This window comes from Dicentrarchus labrax, unplaced genomic scaffold (assembly GCF_905237075.1).
Source record: "Dicentrarchus labrax unplaced genomic scaffold, dlabrax2021, whole genome shotgun sequence".
NCBI classification, from domain to species: domain Eukaryota; kingdom Metazoa; phylum Chordata; class Actinopteri; family Moronidae; genus Dicentrarchus; species Dicentrarchus labrax.
Genome location: NW_026136711.1, coordinates 27,631,979 through 27,657,972, shown reverse-complemented (window position 1 = coordinate 27,657,972; position 25,994 = coordinate 27,631,979). Strand labels below are relative to the sequence as shown.

General features: G+C 38.3%; 1 protein-coding gene across 1 annotated transcript; it reads left to right on the top strand.

The window, feature by feature from the left end:
- Window positions 1–1,447: 1,447 nt before the first annotated feature.
- On the top strand, window positions 1,448–24,404 carry ngfb (nerve growth factor b (beta polypeptide)). The gene is made up of 3 exons (XM_051416068.1): window positions 1,448–1,622; window positions 18,690–18,838; window positions 21,987–24,404. The coding sequence occupies exon 3, from the start codon at window positions 21,998–22,000 to the stop codon at window positions 22,583–22,585; it is 588 nt and encodes a 195-aa protein (XP_051272028.1). The 5' UTR covers window positions 1,448–1,622; window positions 18,690–18,838; window positions 21,987–21,997; the 3' UTR covers window positions 22,586–24,404.
- Window positions 24,405–25,994: the final 1,590 nt, after the last annotated feature.

The window sequence follows — 25,994 nt, the reverse complement described above, 5'->3', positions numbered from 1 at the left end:
TATGGGGAGAGGGTTGAAAAAAAAAAACTTAAAACACAGACTATCCAGTGACCTTGTGTTAGAGCTTGTTGTGGGGGCGAGATGAGAGAGAAAGGACACACGGATCCAGACAAACACACTCTCAGACTCATATGTACTTTTTCCACACCTGGATTAGTTTATGCTGTCTCCCCCACGCGAAGCTCAAATCTCCTTTTGAAACATTAGCACACACTCTCAGTGCTTCAAACACCAATACACTCTGTAACTCTACCCTGTGTGAGAGCTTGTGTCGATAATTATGTGAGAAACAATTTCACCAATTTGAACATGTGTGGGAATACAAACACGTGGAATAACACTGTGGAGAAATGTAAATGAATTAATTCTTAAATTTCGGGTTGGCAAGATGTTTTGCATTTATTTTTAGATGATGGAAAAAAAAAATCTCTAAGTATTCCAAAATTAGAGTTCAAAAGTTCACCAGTATTGACTATAATATCAGCCAAATGAGTACATTTGTAATGAAAAACCCTTGGAAATTAATTGCTTGAAGGCAGTGATCTCATAAACATCTGTCTCTGTGAAACATCTGCTGTTGCTTTTGACAAGAAGAAGCCCAAAATCAAAATGGAATAAACATTTGAGATAACAATACTTTTGGGAAATCATAAGGAGACTGAAAACATTCTGCTATGGGATATGCTATTTTTTTAAATTACATAATAATCAGAATATGGCTCTTCTGTAAGTAAATAACCCAACAAAGGCCATCTGTGGAGCTTGCAGGGCTGGATAATAAAGTAAACACTATTGTTTAATTCTGTTTAGTTCACCTCTAAGTGTGTTTGAATTAGACAGAAAATAGAGCGCTGCGATGCAATAACTGCATAAGGTCTGACAAACAGAAATGATCCTGTGCGATAATTTCACCAAGATTAAATAGAAATATACTCATTGTGTCACAGATGCTTAGTATATATAGTAGAATAAAAATGTAGTGTCCCCAAGAACGGCACTGAAGGCATTTCTCGATGGAAAAGATGTTTTCGCTCTGCAGCCATGCTAGCAGCTCTGGGAGGTAATACTTAGGCACAATGGTGCTTTGAGCTAAATACCAACATAGGTATGTTACCATCATCCCTGTTAAGACATTTCACTCTAAACAATAAAAAGAAATGTGTGTACCTCATTTTGTGCCTATCAATGTTGAAGCACTACAGATATTTCACTGGTTAAGTGAAAACTTTGACCTTCTGGTGGTGCTGGATAAAGAAATGGCCAATCATTGGGATTAATATGTTTTATTCTAGTGTATTATTCTTCCACAGATCAGTAGCAGCAATACTGACCTTAAACACAAATGAATTATCAACCCTTGCTGGTTGCAGATAGACAGGCACTAGGACCTGCAGCCCTCCGCAGTCAGACAGAGCCTGCAGCCTCTGGGACTCTTCTCTCTGACTTTCAGAACAGTTTTCAAACAAGTGCAAGACTCAGAAAGGACTGTTTGGGATAATTGACAAAGAATTTGTTCTTCCCCTCCCTGGCATCTTGTGGAATTGGACACAAAGTGGAATATATTGCAGTGATCCTCGAGAGTCTTTTTACGTCAGCGGAGAGAAGAGAGAGCGCTCGCAGAGGTAGAGGACTATTTTACCTTCATTACCTTCATTACCTTCTTTTACTCTGCACGAACCAACAACTTACAACTGTATGAATCAGTACTGTATAAAATGCAAAGCAACGAAGCAGTTTAACATGTTATAAATCAATTTGCAGACAAAGGAAAGCATTTTTTAAGAACATTTAATAGTTTCAGATGTGCCGTTTTAAAGTTGGAGTAAAACTTCCTTTAACTAGGTGAGAAAGAAGTGCTGATAGGTGTCAAAGCCGCACTTAAACATTTTTTATACTTTCTGTCTCTATATTTTATAACAACCTGCTGAGAATTTACTTTAAATTGTCAGCCAGCTAATGCGGGAATAGGTTTGAAGGTCAGACCCAACAGGGAACTGATCATCTCCTCCATCCCCTCAGAAACTGTCGAAGCTTGGCCTCAGGCTCATCAGGTTACAGTCACACCGATCAGACCTGCACTCGTCTCCTTGGGCTAGGGCATATTCTCAAAGCATTCCTGCAGTTTTTGTATTTGTATGGTATGCTGGGTTGGAAACAAGGAGCTCGCTGCAGGGTAGTCTTCTCAAATTATGTGTGCCACAGAGTTAAAACAAATTATTGCATTCTTGACATAATAGCAGGTGATTATACCCGAGAAGACTTGCTATGCATTTTGGAACAGAAATTCAAACAGTACATGATTTATTTTGGCCATGTTTGATTTTTCTTTTCATGAAATAATTTGTACTCTCCTGTATTGAACACATTCCTGTTTGGAGTGAGTCTGCACTTGAGCTACATGGTAAACACAGGAACACAACAACTAATTTATAAAGTAAACCACATGGCTGTTATCAACTGGCATGGAAAATAAACTGCACTATCAATAGGGTGGCTTCTTTGCTCTCAAACAAAAGAGGCAGTAGTCAGTTTACAATGACAAAGAGAGTGATGAAGTCAGAGTGATGAAATCTGGGGGGGGGGTTGGCTCAAGGTAGGATGTTGGTCTCAATTCTTTATTAAGGTACTTTTGAAAAGGAAAAGGACATTTTTTCCTCGAACTTCATCTCTGATAGTAGGTCTAAAGGTTTTTACGTCTATTAAATGTTCAATGGCAGCTTGATTTCAAGGCCAATTTTAGTCTCTGTAATGAGGGTCTGAGTTCGTCATAGTCTTTTGCAGCTATCAGCCACTTGTTCTGTACAGTTGATGCCCAATGCTGCCCTCAAAAGGAACTTGAGCATAGCATCCTTGGCAGTTATGGTTAAACTTGTACACTTGACATGAAGAATGTATCCAACAAAGCTTACTACCCTCCACAGGTTGCATGGTGAAAACTAAACATTCTGAAAACTTCTGCCTACAAACTTGTGAACTGCACAATAGTCATTCAACTGTGAACACAACCACATTAAATGAAAGCACATTTTTCGGAAGACAACTTTTGTGAGACGCCAGGTGAGAAACATTACATCCACAACACTATATAAGTATGCACACAAAATAATGCAAAATAAGATTCTTAATCAAAAATATGCTCTATATTTAATAATACATTGTATTTAAAGGCGCCTCTCTGGGCACTCGAGGACACCGTACAACGCATAAAAATAAAAACAGTAAGAAATAAGAAACTTCATGCTGATTGAACAGGGTGATGAAGTATGTCTGAACTTCCCAAACTAAGGTGCTAATTAAGGTGGTGGCACTTTTTTTTTTTCCCATGACCTGTCCTGATCTGACATGTCTTTCTGAATCTTCAATTGTGAGAATATTATATATATATATTTATATGTAAACACTGGAGTAGTAGTAGTTTCATGGAATCTCCAAATTAGGTGTGCAACTTCATTATCACTTAAAGTGGTACTCCACCCTTAAACATGTTCTTTTGAAAGATATCTTTGGGGCTTGTATTGTCTTTATTTGACAGGAGCAGCTGTAGAGAAACAGGGAGTTGGGGAAAAGAGATGTGGGGGTGATTGAACTGGGTATGTCAGTATTTTGGCACTATAGTTCAGACGTTTGTTTCAAAAGGCTGTAGATAAACCACCGAACAATAATTCCCCCCCCACAGAAACACACATATACCGGACAGTTAGCTTCTCTGAGCCGTTAGCAGATACAACACAGGTACCACACAGAAACTTTTACAAACGGCTGTGAATGTGCTTCTAGTGACTTCAAAAGCTCCGGCAGACTCTCTGTGTTTCTACTACGAGCTTAGCTGTTCCTGATACACTGCTGTGGTCAGTCTGTCAATCACTTCGGTCAGTGCCGGGGCTAAGCTTCTAAACTGGTCGTCCTTTGCAGGTCTTTGATGCATTTTTTAATTTTGTGAGACAAGAATTCCTCTTCCATGCACCGGTCATTTTTTGGATTGCTTTTGTTCCATTTCGACTAACTTTAAACTTCAGATTTATGCACATGAATGCAGTGCATAAATCTGCATAAATCTTCATCAGATGACAGCCGCATTGCATTTCAGTCGATGTGTTCTGCCTCTTTTACCTGCATGCAACCAAGATTTGTCAATACTACTCGGACTATAGACAGACTACAAACGGAAACTACAACGCTTCTGATACCAAAATCTTGTCCTTTGCCTACAGATTCTGCATTCATATGTAAATATCTGTTTACATAGATTAAACTCTTAAAAATCTTTTAAATTAAATGATCAATATCCAATATAATATAATATCCATCACCAAAGTGTTAAACCAACCAATTGCTTGTTTTTCCAACCAACAGTTCAAAGCCCAAATTAATTTACAATATACAGAAAAGACGCACATTATCATTATTATCACATTTAACTGAAACCAGAGAATGTTTGAGGGAAAATTCATCTAAAGAAATGTGAAATGATGAAAGAAAACTGTTTTAAAAAAGACTTATGAAAGAGTCCTTTCATAAGTAAATGCCAATCGCTTCATTGATTAATCAACTAAATCTTGATCAGCACGTCTCCAAACCTTCCTTTCCCTAATAACATAACTGCAAAAATAATGAATTAATATAATAAATGATATTAACTAAATTATACATGACTAAACAATAATTTGCATCCAATGCCGAATATTGCAGCCCATATCTTTTTAAAAAATGTGCATTGTATAAGATTTGTGGTCCTAATATTCCTATACTCCTAGTTGGTTCCTTGTTGCCAGAATTCCTACTTTTTGGATTTGAGAAGGATGTGTAAATAGCACTACAGGAAAGTGTCCAGTGGAAACAGTGTGTGATTGCCAGTTATCATCCAACCCAAAACCAACTGTTCTTTTTGGCTGCAATCTCATTAAATATAAGAGCACACATTGTAACTATTCCAAAATTTCTAGATCTGTTTACATTTGAACACTTTTCCAGAACTAAATATTATGTATTCAGTTTTAAAGTTATTCTACTTGTCCATTATCTCTGTCTTTTTTCATTTCTTCTGGTATGCAGGACAACAATTGACATCAATGGAGCTTTTTTATGCACCAGCATTCCTCATTGCTTAACAATCTGTTCCACAGGTGGATGAACAGGGTCTGGCAGACCAGGCTCAGATGCTGTATGGTCCATCTGAGTAGAACCAGGGTGTCAAGGCTTATACATGACTGAAAAAACAAACCTGTTCATACAAAGAAACGTCCGTCTGCATAGACATTGATAGCTTTTTTTGAATTAGCTGCACGAAAAAATAAGGTGAATGGTGTCCATTGTAGAAAGGTGACAGAGCTTTCATTCTCAGTTTTATTATATAAAGTATACTCCTGCTTTTGTTTCCATTGATCGGTCAGTCAACTGACTGTTTATCCCCAGCTCTGTTTTGCTTTGTTGAAGATGCAATGAAGTCTGAACTTGCAAGACTTAAAATTGAACCACTGACAAAGTTGTTTAAGAGTTACAACTACTGGTATCAAGCAATACATTTACATATGGTTGTTAACTTTCTTCGGTTGCTAGTTGTTGTTTTTTTTGTCTCTTTATATGTTAACAGTGCTACATGTTTTTTCTTACAAGGTCCTTATATTTTTTTATCTACAGTATATCTTGCACCTGTCATACATGCAATTTTTATTCTGTTCTTTAATTCCTAATCTGGTGGCCATACCCCACATTTGCAAATGCAGCAGCACCACAATAGCAGCTTTTTAACACTGGTTTCATACCAAACACACAAGATCAATTGATGTTTGCTGAGGGGGGGAGTTTAATAGTTTCCAAGTGTATAGTGAACTGAGTTTAAACTGAGTTTGGGTCGGCATTTGAGCTACATGGTAAAAACAGGACTATGAGGAATAAATAGTTGGTGCGAGGGATAAAGAATACCACATACTATATCAGAATGTAAACAATCACAATCTTAACTTTCCTATGATATTTTCAGCTATGTATTTAGTCTACTCCAGGAATTCAGACATGAACAAAACTAAAGTCTCCTCCTGCCAGAACACTGTGGAGGATAGCCTATTAGGGGTCAAAGTTCAATTGACTGCAAAGTTAAAATTTCAATTTAGTTGCACTTAATTTATGAAATAACTAAAAAGGGGTCTTAGCCGACACAAAAGCATGGGACATTTAAGCTAATCAGAAAACATAAAGGCTCCTATCTCAAAGATATAGCCTTGTTATAATATAACAATTCTCAGTGACAGTAATTCCTGGGGTTATAAAGGAGCTAATAACTATCAGTAAAATCAAACACTCACTTTTCCTGAGAGAGGTTTGAAGGTTTGAAGTGAGCAACTGAGGTACAGTGTACACTGTAGTGAGTACAGTGCAATAGTTATGTGAAGAATGAAGAAGCACCTGGCCAATCACTGTAGAAAGTGGAAAAGTGATGGTTGAAGTCTTAAATCTATCTAAATCAATCTCTTTAAAGATGACTGTTTGTGCCATAATACACAAGATGAATACTTTTATAATTTTTTTCTTCTCCTGTCCCCTAAAAACGCAGAACTATAATTGCCTACAATTACAGGAGCCTCTGTTATTCCTCCCCTCACTAGCATCAAACCTGATTAGCCACCCTTCATATATAATTGCATCAGCATCTATCCTTCTATACAGACATGTCCCATCATCTCTTACAGCCTCAGGCACTGTTCAAGGAACATGATACCCACATAGAAAACATGGAAAGAAAAGCACATGCTACTGTTAAAACCTACTGTTCAGTAGTCTCTTTTAAAGACGTAATGTAACATTTCTGCATTATAATGTCTATAAACGCTTGACCAATGTTATGTGTTTTGTCAAGTTGTGTACTTACATTATCAAATGTTGCCAACATGGTTGGAGAAATCTGTCATTTTATTCAGGTAACAGTGTGTTTCCTCCCTTGCCTCTAGTTACTATAACTTCCAGGTAAACACGTGATAGTCAGATACATCAGAGAGTAAGCAAATGAAGTTGCTAAACATAATGTGAATAAAACTTTAATATTACCTTTTTCATAAACAATGCTTAAGTCTTGTCAAATAGATTAAAATCAGCAATGGTGGTTGTTTTAACAATGGATACATATTTGTTTTTGTTTTGATGTGAGAGACCCCTAGCGGCAGAAAGTACATACTGTACAATTAAGAACTCAGGAGGAGCACCTCCCTCTGATATGACAGTGGACACGGATATAGGCTGCCGGTCCAAGTTCAGACATTATAAATGAAGACAGAAGAGTAAAGTAGAAGTGAATATCTGCAGGGATAAGCAGCAGATACAAGCCTATGCCTTTGATTGAAGTGCATTGCATCTCTCCACTGAAGTGCCCCTGCAAGGAGTACCTCATCATCTCAGAGTGCAAGTTACAATAAGGCCACACACAGTGTGTGAACTGTGACTCACTCGCCTCATCCAGCACACCAACTACAACTCAACCCCATCTGTAACTTCTGCTCTTTCAGACACATGTCAACTATATATTAGTATATAAGTCAGAGAAACTTTTAGAATGTTAAATTACTTTTTCAAGTCTTTCAAGCCAAAACTCACACAGATGATGACTGTTTCCTGCTATCTGTAGACACTGTTAAAGGCAAACTGCTCATACATGCCAATGGGCTTGTCCAATATCCCCCCCCAAAAAAAATTACTCCACTTTTTCCAAACTTGTAATTTTCCTGAGTCATCACAGTAATGGAGTACAGACTAATTGTGTAAAGGAATCTTCTTTTTGATCCGAGCCACAAAAAGCAAATAAGGCGAAAGCCCAAAGACCGCTAAAAGTGCCACAATACAAACAGTCAAATTAGCTTGAAACATAAAACGTCACACACAGCACCACGTATGCATTTTTACATACACACCACCACTTCTGTGGCATCACTTTATTTACCCTCCATAACAGCAGGGGTGAATTTATTTAAAGAAGGTGGAACCATAATATAGGGATACGAAAAACTGCAGTTAAGAAAACAATGTCTGCAAAAAAAGAGCCGCAAAGGTGTTCGGGGGGATGTGAGAAGCTGTTTGATTGGTCATAAAGGTGCAGCTATATCACACGCTCTGTGAACCGAGACTTTAAACAATCAATTTAGACTGAGTTTGCCACAAAATGTCAAAGCAAAGATTAAAACAATAGCCAGAAAAGGAAGTTCTTTTTTCAACAAGACGGCCAAACAATAGTGAACGCCTTCAGAATGTCTCGTACTTGGAGCTGCTTCAATATAAACTGAAATATTTGGGCTAAAATATATGCAATATGTGGTTCTTTTAGTGCAAATGTGTACTTTCTTCTATAACAACTTGAGAGATGTGGTTGACACACAAGAAGAGTCACTAAAAACACAACATACCACAACTCAGTATCTTACAAAACAACAAATGGACTACTGGATTGTTCTAATACCAAGAATATATTGTTGATATTGTTGTCAGACCAAAGCCGCGTTTCCACCGCAGGAACGTTCCCCGGGGACTATGAACCTTTGGAGGAACTCAGTGCGTTTCCACCACAGGGATCAGGGTCTAAAAAAGTTCTGCAGACATTATTTTCCAAAAGTACAGGAACTTTGAGGGTCAGCCTTGCAGAGCTGAACATTTCTGATTCGTCAAGTCCTTGCAGCATTTTATTATAGCCACCATTTTTAAAAATCTGCAGCCACCAACCAGTTAGTTTTTTGTTCATTGTGCTTTGACACATCAATATGGAGTTACAGAAGACAGCTTTTGGCATGAACCGACAACAGTTGTATCGTGGTGAGCAAAAACAGCTGTCACCTTTTCATATCCGCGGACTAATTTCCCTAATCTTTATGGGTCTTAAGACCGTGGAGATGCAGACAACTACTAGCTGAACCTTTTAGTTCCTTGAAAAGTACTTCATTGGACTAAAAATTCCAGTTAATTTGTGTGGAAACACAGTTTACTGTTAACCAGTGCCACTGAAAACCAACATGCTCTCTGACACTGTTTAAACTGGCACTCCTCAGTAATACTGCTGACAGACACAAACCACAATAAACAGAAGGGGAAACAGAGGGGTCATCTTATTTCTACAGCAAAATAGTTGGTGGGTGAAGTGGCTTGAAATGTAAAAGATGTGTCTGGCACTCTATTTTTAAAGAATCTCCTTTTTCTTTAATTTGACAGTAATAGACTCACCATCAGCCAAGCGTTGACACAGGAGGATGCAAAGGTCTGGCCAAATAATTTCCTTAAATTAAGGGAGAAATCAAAGCAGCTATTCTGTCCAAGCATTGAAAGCCATATCTGATCTGGCATCTGCAATTGTAATGTGCTCCAATAATTGAATTGGCCATAATCCTGAGAACAAAAATGAGTGGGGTTACACTCATTATCAGCAGGAAAATTTGAGACAGCTCTGGGTCAGCAAGGCTGTTTTTAAAGTTCAACTCTCAACGGTGCCAAAAGGTAATTCACATGTAGATTTGAATGATAATAAATGGTTCATCTCAGGAGACAGAGGTCTGCCAAGGTTTGATCACATACTGTGCAAACTAAACTTCCGTCCAACGCATATGCTGACCCCCTTGAGTCATTGTCGTAAGGGTTTATTTAACTGATTTGGAGTACTCGAGCGGAGCCTGTTTCTCCGGCGGGCCCGTTGTGTTTAGTTACAATGTGTATAGAGACGGGTCAGCTGTGTCTCCTCAGCGCACTGAGACCAAACACAGCCATCAGTGAGTAATGAAACTGTCCTTGTTAAATCTGCCATTTACCGTTCTCATGTGGTTCTTTCTCATGTTGTTGGGTTTGGGCAACATAAAGAAAGATGTTTGTCCGCTTTATGACACATTCTTTCTCTCGCTGTTTTCACTCAACTTTGACGATGTAAAGTTCAATAGATTTTGTTGCGTGTGTGTACAGACGCACGATATGCTGTATAATCTGAGTGGTCAACAGGAAATATGTTCTAAGTCTTCTTGTGGGAACTCCTTAGCTTGTAAATACTAAATCACAAAGCTATATTGTAATTTCTGCAGACTGTGTAAACAGGCCGCTATTGTCATCCAGATGTTGCAATCAAAGTATCTGTTCTCAGTGATAACACTGAAGTTTCTATCCATTGCATCACTAAAAGCTTTGGATGAAAACTCAGAATCCAGTCTTTGAGCGTTTGCTGACTGACTGACCCTCCCTGATCTGCTCTTTGGTTTGACTCAATTCAGTCCCAGTTTGATCCTGATGCGGCCTTCGGATCTCAGCGCCAGGCAGACTTTCACACATCTGCCTTAAATCACAACCAACTGCCAGCGGAGGCCTCATTTCTCAACCAAAGGTCATATTTTGTTGGAAACTGTTTCCCACATAGTTGTCTGATAACAGTAAAACTGAAAATTGCTTCAACTAGATGCAACAGGACAGCAGGCAGGAAAAATGGGAAATTATGTGCGTCAATTGCATGCTATTATCCTTCTTAACGTGTTTCCTTTGACTAGTTGCCAAAAGACAAAATAAGACATTTCACTTCCCTACATCTCATGGACAAGCAGAGGCAGGTATATGCAAAGGCTCAAAACCCTTAAATGTAACCTTAAATGTGTTGCACGTTGCTTAACAGACATTTATTGACCTCATCCTGATTTGATCGATTGCCTCTATTCACATTTGACTGCATTTCATGGATAAAATGGCACTTTATTTAACTTAACGCAAACAACGGTGTTTCAGTGACGGACAGGACTCTCTGCAGTTTATCTTCCACACAAGTTCATCGCAGTGTCTTACTGTCTTTAGTCCATCACCTGCTGCTGTTTCGCTGCTGTGCTGTGTGTTGGTGTGTGGGTGCGCTCGGGTCTTTGTTAAACAGATAATTGAATACACTGAGGGCTGCCTGATGCAAGATCTGTATTCACAGAGAACACTGTTGTCCAACAGGCCATGGGGAATATCAATGAGAGAAGAACTGAACTATCATTCACCTTTTTGTGCTGAACCACAGTCAGAAAGTATTTTGGCTAGAGCTGCACCATGTAGTAAAACATCATATTATTGCGACAGATACGTTGATATGTTTATATGATTCACGATTATTGGGAATGATCGTTTTTGCGTTACAAATTTCATTTTCACTGGAAAAACTATATTATATAAAAATATGTTATAATAGTGATGATATGACATTTGTTTGGGTCTGTACCGAACCAACATGTTTTCTTAAATCTGGAGAATAAGATTTGTAGGCCGGGGCATCGCTGCAGCACTACAGTACTTCATTATAAAGCTGTTTTGTGACACATTTTACCTTTTGTATCCACCTTTCCATTTCAAGAAATTGCAGCTTCTTGCAATTTGGATATTGCGGTATGGATAATATGGCGATTAATCGTGTAACACTAATTTCAGCAATCAGGAACAGTTCTCAGTGACTGTTACTAAACCCTTCCTCTATTTAGTAGTAAAGCAGAATATAGCTGCACATAAGCTGTGTGTAACTTTGTTTTGCCACTGCCAATCTCTTTACTTCTTTCTGTGTACCTAAAAAAAATTTCCTCAGGAAGTAATATACTGTACAGTTACTATAGCAACAAAATTATGACTCATGTACCTTTGACTGAAAACACTATTCACTAAGTTAAGAGATGTTTATACACTATCATTCCTGCATCTTCCTGCCTGTCTTTGTGTATCTGTGAAATCACCACAGCAGAAGTGCGTGCATGGTTAATTGATGGATTCCCATCCATCAATTAAATTGTGAGTGGCTCTAGAAACAGGAAATACAGTCACAACTGCAGAGGTTGAAATGCTTTGCCAGTAACTAAAGTCTAATTACAGTGTCAAGCAGCAATATAGTGACAGCCTAGCAATTAAGTCACAAAGGAGAGAAAATGTATTCAAAAGTTTTACCTTTGTTTTTTTTTTATAGAGATTATAGTTTGGGAGTACAGTTTTAAAATATTCATTCTCACATTACACGTTTCAAAACTTAAAAAAAACAACAGATGATTGCTTTAAAGCTACCATCAGTCTGCATCACTTTACATAAGACCACTCTGCAGAGTTTAATTGAAAAAACTATCTACAAAAATAAGTCAAATGGAGATGTAATATTGTTTAAATAAAGCTTCTGATTTGTAAAATATCTATTTCTAAATAATTTCTGTAATAAAATTGTTACAAAATTTTAAATGTTAAGACAAATGTCATCTACATGTCATCTGTCAAATTTATTTCACATAGATTAGATTGTATTTATCTAAATTTGAATGAATATGTTTACAGTATCATTTACGTTGAGGCATTTTTGTGTATTACAGGCTTCTATTTTAATTAAACAAAATATGTTGATGGTTTTATTATTATCTATAGAATCAAAGTCATCCATTTTCATTGAGTTGTAGTATATAAAACACTTGGACCTCAAACTCAAAGCACAAATGACTGCTTTTTATAAATGTTTTAAGTTTAAATATTTTTTCAATAGCACCACAACCAACAGTCCCATTATTTGAGTATACAGTATGTTATTGTGGACTTCGTGGTGAGGTAGTTTTGGAATGAAGGAAAGAGGGAGAAGAAAAGGAACAAAGGTTAAAAAACACTTGTTCTCGTTTCAATTATCACCATTGTAAAGACAACAGTATTCGTGTATGTCGTATAGATCCCCACGTTTTACGTTTTACTGACTGTCATTCTGAGTTTCTGAGTACAAAGCCATTCTTCAACCTGGTGAGCAGTTTTGCACCAATGACCACAGCAACGTAATGAGCGGCATGTCATCCAAAGCCCATTGGTGGCTTTCAGATAAAGTCACCTGCACCTCCCTTCCTCTGTGAATGAGAGCCAGGCCGGGTGGATCGGGTTACTAGAAGGGCTATGTGACTTTTACCATATGAATGAAGCCACTGCCATTTTTTTTTTTTTTTCAGAGGGAGGTAGATTGTTCGTGGTCTACAGACTGGATTGTGTGCCACCCCAGGCTGATTGTCAGTCATCCCAGACGGGGCTCATTAAACTGACTCCATTAGAGCTAATGAGTTGTAGGGCAGTGGTTGTGGGTGGCCTCTCCATTCAGAGCTAACAGACCACATAACTGACTGGCTTGCTGATTCAGTTAAGTCACACCAACAAAGGAAGAACTGTTGTATCTGCCTTCACTCCATATCTGCATCTACAGGAGCCTCAAACAAGACATTTTAATATAATTCAGTCTCTCAAATAACTTGGAATATTTAAAGAAAAATACACTAAAGCTGATAGTTTGTGTCTAGGCTCTGACTTTGCACAAAACAGAGATTGGGGAGTGACAATAACAAACTACCCCACAGGAGAACTTGGAGTCTACAGGTGGATGCTGGTGCAAAGTTGTAATTCTATATGAGTAACAGCAGCAGTGTTACAGCAGAGTTTGCATATGAGTGGTGCAGCAGCAGCAGCAGCACACAGTAGCAGAGTAAAAGAGTGACGGTGAAAAATAAGACCACAATAATTAAATCATTCAATTATTCATTAATCATTTAGGCCACACAATAACAAAAAAGAAAGAGAGAGAAAAACAGATTACAATTTCCCGGACTGCAAGAAGATGTATGTATGTTTCATATTATTTATTATGTCAAACCACCAGTTCAAAATCCAAATATATTCAGTTTACTATCATAGTAAGCAAATATTTACATGTTAGAGGCTGGAACCAGTAAATGTTTGGCAATTTTGCTTGAAAAATTGTTGCTGCTTAATTTTCAATCTATCAACTAGACAACAATATAAGCGTTCCAGCTCTACTACAAAGTGTGCATATGATTGAATATAGCGTGTGCTGCGGTGAGTACAGTTATGCTGTATGTGCGTAGCAGTCCGGTTTGGTCCCATTTTCGTCAGGTACGTCACTTAAACTGGATGTATTATGTGAAGACAGACATTTGTTATAAGTTCTGACATCATTTCTTCCTACAAGCATACACCAAGCTCTGTACAGCAAAGATTGTGCCGCACTGAAGGTTAACTTCATCCCGAACAACCTTCAGGGAGCAGACAGCAGCTGCTATGTGGAAGCTTTTAAGTGGACTCAGTAGGAGAACTTAGGCAACTCAGACTATGAGGGAAGTAAATGTTTTAAGCATGTTCTTCATGTTGGCCATGGGTCAGACAATGTGTCGGTATTCCCCATCAAAACACTATTCTGGAAGTAAACTAATATACTAAGATATCTATATATCTAAACAGCACTCAAACACCAACCGAAGAAAACCTAAACATCACCATAAGCCTGTTAGCAGGAGCAGCAGTGAGTTACTTTACAGTAGCTTGATGATGCCATCCTCATATCTTCATATCTCAGGGTTGAGTAACCTTTGGGGTAACCACCGAGGACCCCACAACTCTTCTTCTCCCGATTTGTGGCGACGTTTGAGTTTGAATTTGATTGTTTTTCTTTTTATGAGATCCTCCTCACAGAAACACGTGACTGCATAATGAGACATCCTGACTTCCTACTGTCACTTCAGTTTGGCACATGGTTCTAAAGACTACCTTACCCATGAGCCTCGGCCGCGGTTGCTATGGAGATGAAGGCAATCAGAGGCGCTCTGTCCTCACAAATGGTAACAAACCATTGACAGTATATACAAACAGCGATGAAGGTATTAGATTAGACTGGAAGAGGTAATAATAGTGATACATTATAAAAAAAAATACTCAATTACAAGTAGAGGTGATGCATTAAAAAAATATTATTATCAGCAAAATAATAGTAAAAGTAATAATTTGTCACAATGGGCCCTTTCAGTGTTATATCATCATATCCTTTTGTCTTTAGCACTATCAACCGGTAACTTATAGCTGTCAAATACAAGTACAATATTTAATCAGTTATAAAGTACCATGACATGAAAATAGGCTACTGAAGTGAAGTACAAATACCTCAGAATGGTAATTGAGTGCAGTAGCTACTTGAGTAAATGTACTTAGTTACATCCCACCATTTTTAACTGCATTGCTGCATTGATCCAACACTGACTAAGAAACTGAGAGACAATTGGTTTCTAATTGTCCGTAGCTTGACAAGTTAACAATCTCACCTCAAGGTCCATTTAGTAGCTGTTCTGGAGCTTTTGACCACATCACACGAATCTTCATCAGCAGAGGTAGTTTGCTCAGTTGTCGAGGAATTGTAGTTGTTCAAATGTACTTTTTTTACCTAAGCACCTCTCAAAGTTATTAAGTTAGTTATAAAATTTAGACAATTATTCTATCAATAAAACTTTAATAACTTTAACTTTAATTAACAGTAGCAGAAGAAAGTATGACAACAGGCGCACAGTATAAATAAGTAACCCTAAACAAACATTAAATGCACACTATATGACATTTTTAAATAGGCTGTTGTTATAGATAACAAAATGGAAAAAACGCACTTGAAGGAATGAAATTAGGTGTTGTGTATAAGATGTCTCGTGTCTACATCATGAAATAGTTACTGCACTTGTAGCAACAAATACAAAACTAGACTTTTTTTCTGTACTTCTCAACTGTGGTCCCAAACAAACGGAGAGAGCACAATGGCAGAACAGCATGAATTGGAGCAGCGCTTTAACAAGGTTTTAGAAATATTCCACAAGGATCTTACTCATGCTAATTCAAAAACATTTCCTGGAGGGTTATCATTGGCACATTGTGCTGCAAACGTCCTGCTCAACATCATCCCAGCGGTGTTTCTTACTGGGTAAGATCCGGGAAGTGAACAGCTTTTTTCAGGAAGCTTGAGTCAAAACTAACATGACATCACACATTGTCCTGCTGAAAAGGGCCAAGAAACAGCACTTCATTTACTGTTGCATCGTAATCTGACCAAGCAACATTTTCTCTCCAGTTATGCTGCAGCCCATCTGCTTCAAGGCTCAATGAGTAGTGCGATGTAAGATGCCTCAGTGCACACTAATGTTGTACAGCACTGTTATGTGCATATTTGTAGCCCACCTAGTAGCTTGAATGAACGTTGCCATATACCTCTGACCACTGACTGCTGGCTGCATGTTTCTTAACCACTGAGCATCTATCAAAGACCAAAATGTGATCCTCAAAATAAGCTTTTTTTCATGATATATAAAATAATAATGTTGTTGTTGAACAGATTGATAATAATTTTCTCCCATTGTGCTCTTTACACAGATATTATCTTTAATGACACACGTTTGTATTTCTCTGCTGCTGTAATGCAGCTGATCTGTGACACATTCTCTGGTATTTCATAATATATATCATTGTGAAGAAGGCACTCAAGAGGGTAGTGATTAAAAAAAATAAAAAAAAGGCTGTTTACTCATAGTAACACTTAAAAAACATGCCTACGCGTTTCACTCTATGTTTTCTGACTTAATATCATTGTTTGGTGGCTCAGCTGCTGGTATTAAAGAGCAGATCAATTACCCTAAAGTTGCTGAATTTGTATGAGACGTTAATGCGTCTGATCAGCTAGATCAAACACACATTCATTGCATCACTCTTGGTTGTAATTTGTGCAAAACTTACGTACTTCCTGACCCGATAGAACTTTATTTATCCCGAGGGACATTGTTGTGCAGCAATTGCAGCACTAAAATACCAGTTAGGCGTACATCCAAAATACACAATGCCAAACATATAAACAGTTTAACGTATAAGTAAGGATCCTAAAAATATGAACTGAAATTTAACATCATGCTTCTTGCCCAGTCCTGTCCACTCTAACATTTAGTGAAACTGTAATTGTTGTAATTGCTGCCATCTGGGAAGAGGTACAGAAGCTTCCGCTGCCGTACTGCGAGACTGAAAGACAGCTTCTTCCCTCAGGCTGTGAGACTGCTAAATTCTTCCTCAGCACTTCATCATAGAAGTTAGTATTTTCTTATTTTTATGACTTATTAATCAATTTTTTTTTGTTATACAAGTAGCATAAAATGAACTATATCTTCATTTCATTTTACAACCCTTTGTTGTAAATGACAATAAAATAACATTGAATTGATCAACCTTGTGTGCAACAGATGAGGTGCATTTAACAACTTTTTTCTGCCCTCTTATACACCACTAGCCTTAAAATAAATATATAGTAATTTGACAAAACAATCCCAACTTCAACAACTCTCACTCACAAATTTCCTTCTTTTTTTTTCATCACATTATTAACAACATCCCTCAATACACATAGAGCTCGAAAATAGAGTGTAGTGCACTGATTTGAATATTTCAATAAAAAGAAAAAAGAGTGAGAAAAGTCCTTTGCCTTTATGTGAATTACACAAAGGATGGTGATACATAATATAAAAGCAATGAAAAGAGCTCATTTCCCCTTTGTTTTGTCCACTTATCATCACAGGGTGTATAGATTTTGCTCAGTTTTCATGTGGATCTGACGACACGCAAGCTCAGTTAGGATTTTATAGGATGTTCCCTCTGGAAGAGATTACCTAAAAGTCCTACTGATCTCACATCAACTCCATCTCCATGACTACTGAGAAAACTCTGAGGAAGACTGCGTCATATAGTTGAAATCTCCAGCAAAAGCCAGCAGGTTGACTGTGAGTCGGTATAATGTTGTCAGACTCTTTCCAAGGTCACTAATGAACCGTGTTAGTGCTTCTTGTTATCATCAGGTAACAGCAGGTAATTCTTTAGTTCGACTTCATGACAGAGACACACTGGGACTGAGACGTATTTGAGAATATGGAGCACAAAAGCAGGGTGGCTCACTTGTTAAACAGCCCGTCCTGCGGTTGAGAGCTCACAGGTTTAAACCCCGTGACAGCCAGAGACCACCATTGTTAAGGTGCCATAAAGCAAGAGCACTTCCTGTGCCAGTGTAGATTCTTTACAGGAGTACACTGGTGCCATTTAGATTTACAGCCCATTTACTTCTGTTTGTATATATCTTACATTCCTTTCATTTTGCAAGCGTTCCATAACCCACTCACTTTTTCTGACTTCCTCAGCCATGCTTGAAAGTATTTGCAAAGGTAAGATGGTTTCTGGGCTTATTCCTTAGCTTGTGTAGACTTTGTTTCTGTGGGTGTCAGGTGATTGACACTAAGTAAGGTGCAACATAACGCGTAACTCTGCTGACACTTAACTCAAGCACAGTGACATGATGATAAAACAAAATGACAAGCAGGAATTAAGGCTTCTGGTTTAAAGGTAATGGATTATCTAACTCGAATGGTGGCTTCATCACTGCACACAAATGAATCATGGTCCTGTGAATGTAGGAAATCAAGCCTGATGTAAGAAAAACGTTACGTGGTGTTGACACATTTCTGACTCATGTGATGTTTGTATGTGGCTTCATACACAAAATACCAAATTCCTAAATGATCTGGTTTCTGCTTGTTCCTAAATAATCTTTTAACTTTAAGTGTCTCGCTATCTGTCTTTAAAAGGTACAGGGGTGTTTAAGTCTCAACAAACCTGTCTAAACTCATATATTAAGGAATGCTGACAGAGTTTACTATGTTGGTATTAAACTAAACTACATGTTTCCACTCTAGATAATCTACATTATGCAGGTCTGCTTCTTTATTTCGGTATGTTCAGTATGTGAGGATCTGGTGAGCGGGAATAACATTAACTTTCTTTTCCCGTATCGATCTCCCAAAGAATGTGTTTATAGTGGGTTTATGAGCCGGTGTGAGACGCTTTCTCTGCTTGTCTCTCAACAGGGATACAGAGCGGAGGCAGAGGAGGGCAGAGGTGTGCTGGATGTGGGCCACAGCTGGGTCTGATGGCAGGAGACCAGAACACAGTGAGCTCTAATCACGTCCTCTAGAAGCCACAGAAGTGCTACAGTTCACGTGGAGACACTGAAAAGGTATTGAGATGGATGGATGGTAGTCTCCAAAAGAATGAAGTGCACAAAAATGTCGATGCAGCAGCAGCATATAGACCGATCAGTCAAACACAACATCAAACAAGTTGTAAATTCATTTAAAAAACAACTAGACTGTGCTTGCTCACTACATAGGGCATCCTGAAATGAAATCAGTTTTAGTTCGACTTGCATATTAATAAATAGCTTTATTATTGTCATAAAATCTGATTTAGGTCTAAAATAAGTAAATGAATGCTGTGGGAATTCAAATCAACCTCATTGTTCAGTCTTTAAAATATCCTTACATTTTACACAGTGATATGTTAATCCACAAAAACAAGTTTTGTGTAAAATATCTCCAGGGCAAAAATAATCAGAACATATACATGAACAAATTGGGGTAAAATAATAGGAATCTGGTTGTAATTAAAACAAATAAAAACAAAAACAAAACTGGAACCTGGAGGAACTCCTGCTGGTAGATTAGGTACATCAAAGAAATCCTATAATAAGGAGTGCTTTATTCTTGTTGTTGGCATCCCTGATACATGCAATAAAAAAACAAAAGTAAAAGTGGTCAAAGCCTGTATTATACTAATTGGTTCAGCTAAAGCATTATTATTATTTTTTTTAAGTACTTCTTGCAAGACCTTTTTCACTACAGATTATTTTATTATACCTGGAAGAGTGGAATCTCTTTTCCGAGTGAGACTTGGCTGAGACAGCACATCAGTTAGACAGGAAACACACAGGTGTAACTAATAACGTTAATTAAGGCTCTGTTCCATTTAGGTGTCCCAGTAAGCCTTGTTAGTGAGCCTCGCATATTTACTTTCCATATGTATATGATGTATGTCCTATAGAGTATTAGTAAAATGCTCCAGGTAGCAATTTCAGTGACATTCTTGGTCTCATGAGGGCCTTTTACTTCCTTTTGCAGAAGAGAAGTTGCTCATTCAGGTTCAGGTTTTTTTCCCCCTTTTCATCTGTCTTGTTTTAGCTCTTTTTCCACTGGATGACTGTTTCCTGCTTCCTGTGTGTCCTAAAGCAATCCAAACTGGCACATACATGTACAAAAATAGAACACAGTCTTCTCTGCAGTGGTCTTGCCTGTTTATAGCAATTATATTAACCATCCTGAAATTGATGCAATAATGATTTTTTCTTTTTTTTTTCTCATGTTGAAATGTTGCACCACACACAGGAACAGAGAGCAGAGAGGCGTGGTGTGAGGAGAGAGTACTAACCTGAATTGGCCAGACCTCACAAGCGTTTATTGGTGTAATCATAGTTCACATTATGTTCTTTTGTACTGTATGATTTTTCTTTTGATTTGTTGTGCCAACTGTTTTATTCCACAGGCATTCACCCTGACACCTGAGGCAAACAGAGCAAATAATAAACCTACCTGACAGAGCCTGCCAGCAGAGCCATCACAGGTGTTAACACGCCTGTTAAATACAGTACACAGCCTGTCAATTTATGCAAGCCAGGAAAGACAGATGTTGTGTTGTGGTGTGTTGGGTTGTATAGAGTCACAGTGTGATGAATTGTATCAAGCTGATGGGATGTCACAACAGTGTCTTCTTTGATTCCTGTGGGTAATGTGACACCTACTTCCATGAATAACTTACACATACAAGGTTTATTCATATTCTACTGTCCCGAAATGGGAATTCAGCTCTGTTTATTGAAAATTATACTAATTCCTTTTTCATGTCAATACAGTTTGAAGATTATATTAAACTGTGCTCTTAGCTAAGCTCAAATTGTGGACAGGGCTCAACAATAAGTACTGCCTGCTGGCCTGGGGCAAATAAAATGCCAAATTGGGCAATTGGGAAAGGAAGCTAAGAAGGGAACCAAGAGTTTGGTTGGGTGACATTAGAAGATGTGAGTGAAACTCCAACTTTGTTGTAGTTTGAGAGCAAGGAAGATAAAATGGGGTTGTTTTTCAAACTTAAAACTTGTTTTTGCTGCTAATAAATAAAACACTTTGTATGGAGGCAAGTAAAAACTGACTTTGAGCAAGTATATTTCTGACCCACCAAAAAACATGTTGAGCCCTGGTGAATATCAAGAAGCAAACTTCAGATGGATATTCAGGCTTCAAGGCTCAATTTATTCATCCATAAAATCATGGAAATGGCTGTGCTCCCATCCAGATATCCATAAAATAAAACAATAGCATTAAAGCTAAAATGAAATTTTAGTTATTTACAGTCATAACCCCTGTGAAATAACAGAGAGAGAATACCATTTACTGTGTGTGACACATTGTCTTAACCTGTCCAAATGCAGATACAGAAATACAGAACATCTCCAGACAACAACCAGACATGATTCACAGAGTTCTTCATCTTTCCTCTCTGTAGTAGATTGATCATTTCACTGTTAACCATTAAACTAGGAATCAAACATTCAATCATTTCCTGTTTACATAGAAAAACATATAATCAGGGACTTTGTTGCCCTCTGCTTAGCCTCTCAGGCAGTGCTTTATCTCATTATCCTGCCTCTTATTTATGACTACTACCAGACTGTCACTCTTCACAAGGTAAAAAGGTAGAATCTGTGATCCAAATGATTGGACCTTGCACCATCTCTAACCTAAACATAATCATTGGATCTTGTGTAGTTAATTAGGACACAGTCTTGTGGGAAGTGGAAGCTGACCAAGAAATTCCTGTAAATCTCCTGTAAAACTATAACCATGTAAAAACTGATATCGCTAAGCCAATGAGCATTAAGTCTCAAACCCTCAGTGTTAGGAAAGGTATGTTTTCTACTTTAAAGAGGTGCTGCTATGTGCACCAATTAGGTTAATCTCACTGTTCAACATGTTGCACCTTGAAACTGGAAAGGAAAAATAGGGAGTATCCACACACTGGATTAAAGCTTCCAGAACTTCAATGAAATTTCAGGCTCAGAAGTCTTTGGAGCTTAAAGCCAGTGTTCAAATTCATTGCCCTGCACCTGGCCTGGATATAGGACGAGATGTTCACACATCTACCTGTCAGTACCTTGTGACTGCAACAAGAAACCCAAAAAAGGATCCATGATTTTGTGTTGGAAAGTAGTAGGAAAAGTGGTAGAAGAAGTATACTGTGCATCTATAGTAACATGAGTGTTTTCTGTACACCTTCAGGTTGTGTGCCCATGAGGTCGTCCATGCTGGTCCTGTTCCTCCTCTTCAGTGCCCAGGCTGTGGCCACCATCGGAGGAGCAGCACAGCAGCAGTGTCCAAGCAACAACCCCAGCTCCGTCCCCACAGTGGACCCCAAACTCTTCACCAAACGCCGCTACCTCTCACCCAGGGTGCTCTTCAGCGCTCAGCCCCCAGATGCAGAACCGGCAGGGTCGCAGGGTGCCGGCAGAAGGACCCGCAGGCAAGCAGGGCAGGCTCAGCACCGTGGAGTTTACTCAGTGTGTGAGAGCATCAGCGTCTGGGTGGGCAACAAGACCAAAGCCACAGACATCTCAGGCAACGAGGTGACAGTGCTACCAGACGTGAACATCAACAATGTCAATAAGAAGCAGTACTTCTTTGAAACGACGTGTCACAGCGCCCGCTCAGGCAACTCTGGCTGTTTGGGAATCGATGCGAGACACTGGAACTCCTACTGCACCAACTCGCACACTTTTGTACGAGCACTGACTACGTTTAAAAACCTGGTGGCGTGGAGGCTCATACGCATCAACGTAGCCTGTGTGTGTGTGCTGAGCCGCAAGTCATGGCGGCAGTGAAGACTTTACAGGCACGTCATACACACACAGCATCACACCCTCAGTGAAATACAGTACAAACACAGACATACTCATCACCAAAGACTTCTCACCTTCTGCACAAAGTAAATTATTGGTATACGTCAAAGTATCAGGACTGCATGTATATACACCAGGCCTGGGTCAAATAGTATCTGTAGCTGGTGTGTAGCTATTGATTTTACCTGCGTAGGAGAACCAAACATCAAGGGGCTGTTGCTGTGTCACTCTGTATCTGACTGTTTTAGCTGTGGTTTATAACAGGTTCAGCTTGGGGCTTGCAGCTGTGCAGCCTCACTGCTGACTGAGTCAATATGTGCACGGGTCCTGTATTTATCAAACTTCTAAGAAGTGCACTGAGGGCTCGGTCACACATACACGAATGCAGGCGAGTGGCCATCGTCTAAACCCTGCTAAATGTGGGCAGTGCTGCAGTGGTTTGAGGTTCGTTTTAGGGATCAACCATACACATGTTACTGTTGGTTGACCTTCAACTTCCCCAATGTCGAACTCCACACAAAGCTTGGAACGGGAGGTTAATATTCCCTTAATACTGTAAACTTTAGGAGCAACACTTGTTTAGGGAAAGACCATCAGACACAAGAAGTTACCCTACATCTGTCTAATTGTTTGTCCTTTTAAAAATTATATTTATACTTTACTCAGTTAAGTGTTATTCTGCAAAAATATGTTGTGTTTTTTAAAATTAAAATAAAGTCATGTTACATCCTATCAAATGTTCAAATCAAGTGCAGATAGTAGGCTATGTGAATTATATGTGTCACTTTAGCTAACAAATTATTTATCAGTGACCAATAATGTTTTGTACAATCAACTGTACAAATATGTGCTCTCACTTCTGTTTCTGTGCTGCAGTCATCTTTACACTTAATTTAAGAACATTTTTAAGTAAAAAATAAATGTTTCTCTTAAGTTAGACAGTAGGCTTAAAAGTGGAGGATTATTTTATGTTGTCCCTGAAGGATCATGGTGGGACTACTTTGGTGTTCCCCCTGATAGGAACAGATAATACTATATGTAATACAGCTGAGCCTTTCTCTAAGACTAAAGGGAACGCACAATTTATTTCAAGGAAATGTAAAATGGTTTCAGAATAAAAATCGCACCTCACTGGAGCTCTGTAGATTTTTACCTATATATTAAATACTGGCTCAGGTTCATCTGAACCACATCTAAAATGTAGCTTAACCAAAAGTATGATGATGAACCGCCCCACATGGCCACAGGTGATCCAACGCGGAAAATTGTAATTGAGAGGAAATTAGTTTCAGCTGTCTGACTTGTGATTAACTGCCAAGGAAGGAAATTAAAAATAGCATTAGAGCCATATACAGTGTGTATTTTATTATTTAAAGCCTAGTTTTTCAGCCTCTGCAGCAGATTTAATTTGAGCTTCAGATCTGATGACCTCTAGTGACAATTACATAACCACCATAGGACTCATTTTTAAACTGGAGCTTCTGAAGACACGTGTAGACATGTGATTTCTTTCAAGACAGCACGGGTTTAAACCTGTTATAAACCTTAAACTGCTGCTAAGCTAGTGACAGAGCAACGGGGCCCCTCAGAGTTTTAGCACCACAACGCAATCATGCTAATTATAGTATTGCTCTGCCACCCATTATATTGTCCTATAGCACACAACACTCACTCTAAGTAGACTGATGCAACACACACGTTTTTTAAAATACAATTTGACCCAGGTCTGATATAAGCAAACCCTTTTTACTTAAAATGTTGTTGTTGATATTGTTATTTATTAAACACTTCCAGACATGCACTGTGTGTTTTACGAGGTTTATTGTCTGGATGGTAAGCCTGTTGTTCCTCCAGCAAAGACTGAGCAACCCCCTTGACACGAAGATAAATTTCATTTTTTGGCCCTGATGGAAAACTGAACAGAAACCCCATATGGCTTCATTTTACAGCCAGTAATTTGGTGTTTTTTCAGGATTGCTTTGTGTTTTTCTCCTGCTCTCCTTTCTGCAGTAGATATGAAACAAAAAGGGAAAAAGACATAAACATAACTAAGATTGCCTGTGATTCATCAGGCTAACTCTGGCTGATAATATCATGGCTTGCCATTTTCTCTGTTTTGGCAGTGACATTTCAGTGTCGTCAGAACACAAAAAGTTGTACTGGAGGCATAAAGTCGGTATCAGTAGTGGGTTTTTTTAAGGCTCACAGCCCGATTTTGTATCTCAGCTGACATTTCAGATGTCTGATGTGAGTTCAGAGAGCTTGGAGGTAAAGTGGAAACAGAAACAAAAAGGCTCCTTGAGATTATGTTTCTGGAAAACTAGACTTTTAAGGGAATTATTTCCATTTGAGCAGTCTACCTGTCAACTGGATACGATTTGACTTTATTTTTATTTGATAGACGCAGTTTAACCAGAGAGCTTGAAACTGATGTGCTGCACAGAGTTTTATAGTTATTGCTAAATTTCAACTCTTATCCCCAGTTGGGATTTTACATGTGCAGTGGAATTAAAATATAAATCTTTCAGCATCATAAACCACAATACACTACAGACACAGAAATGCAATAAAACACACATACCAAAAATACACCACTGCAATCGTTAATTTAGAGAACAATTAGCTAAAAATAGGTAAAAGATTTTATATGTGGAATTAATTTGATTTTGTGTTTCAGAGATAAAAGCCCTTTATGGAGGAAACTTATTGTCTAAATTTAGATCTATAGGTAGCTGTTTACAATTGCTCCTCGGCTGTTGATACATTTGAAAACTAATTCGACAAAACACAAATTATTTAATACTATTTATTAAATGTATTATTTTTGTCCATTATTTCCAGTGCTTGATATAAGTATGTGAGTAGGGTGACCAGGTGTCCCACTCTGTGTTGGACTTTTATCCCTTGTCCCACACATTGACACAATGTCCCACACAGTGACTAAAGTGGACCAAAAAAGGTGCCAGTACCTGACTCCACACAACCCTAACCCTAAACACAACATAACCCGAATACATACATTTTTGATCCTTTTTAACAAGGACAATTTCAATACTTTTTTCTTTTTCCATTTTTTTTCAGGACAGACACTTTTTGAAACTCTGGCTTTTATGTAATGGCGGTGAAGAAAGCTGTGTTTGATGTCAATCACACTGTGCAAACATGGTTGAAGTGCAGGTTAACCTGTCTACATCTTTGGAATGTTATGCCCAAGGGGGAAAACTGAGAGTCACCACAAAGTATCACAAACGATGCAGATTTAGACAGAATATGATGAAAACTACCACAAAGAAAAGGACTGGGAAACTACTTATAACTAGACACTGTATTTAGTGTGGAAGTTGGGAAAGTTGCATTAAAATAAAATATATTTTAGTCCTTCGCATGCTAA

Excerpts from the sequence above, each read along its gene's own strand:
- ngfb (XM_051416068.1), top strand. The coding sequence starts at position 21,998 with ATGAGGTCGTCCATGCTGGTCCTGTTCCTCCTCTTCAGTGCCCAGGCT.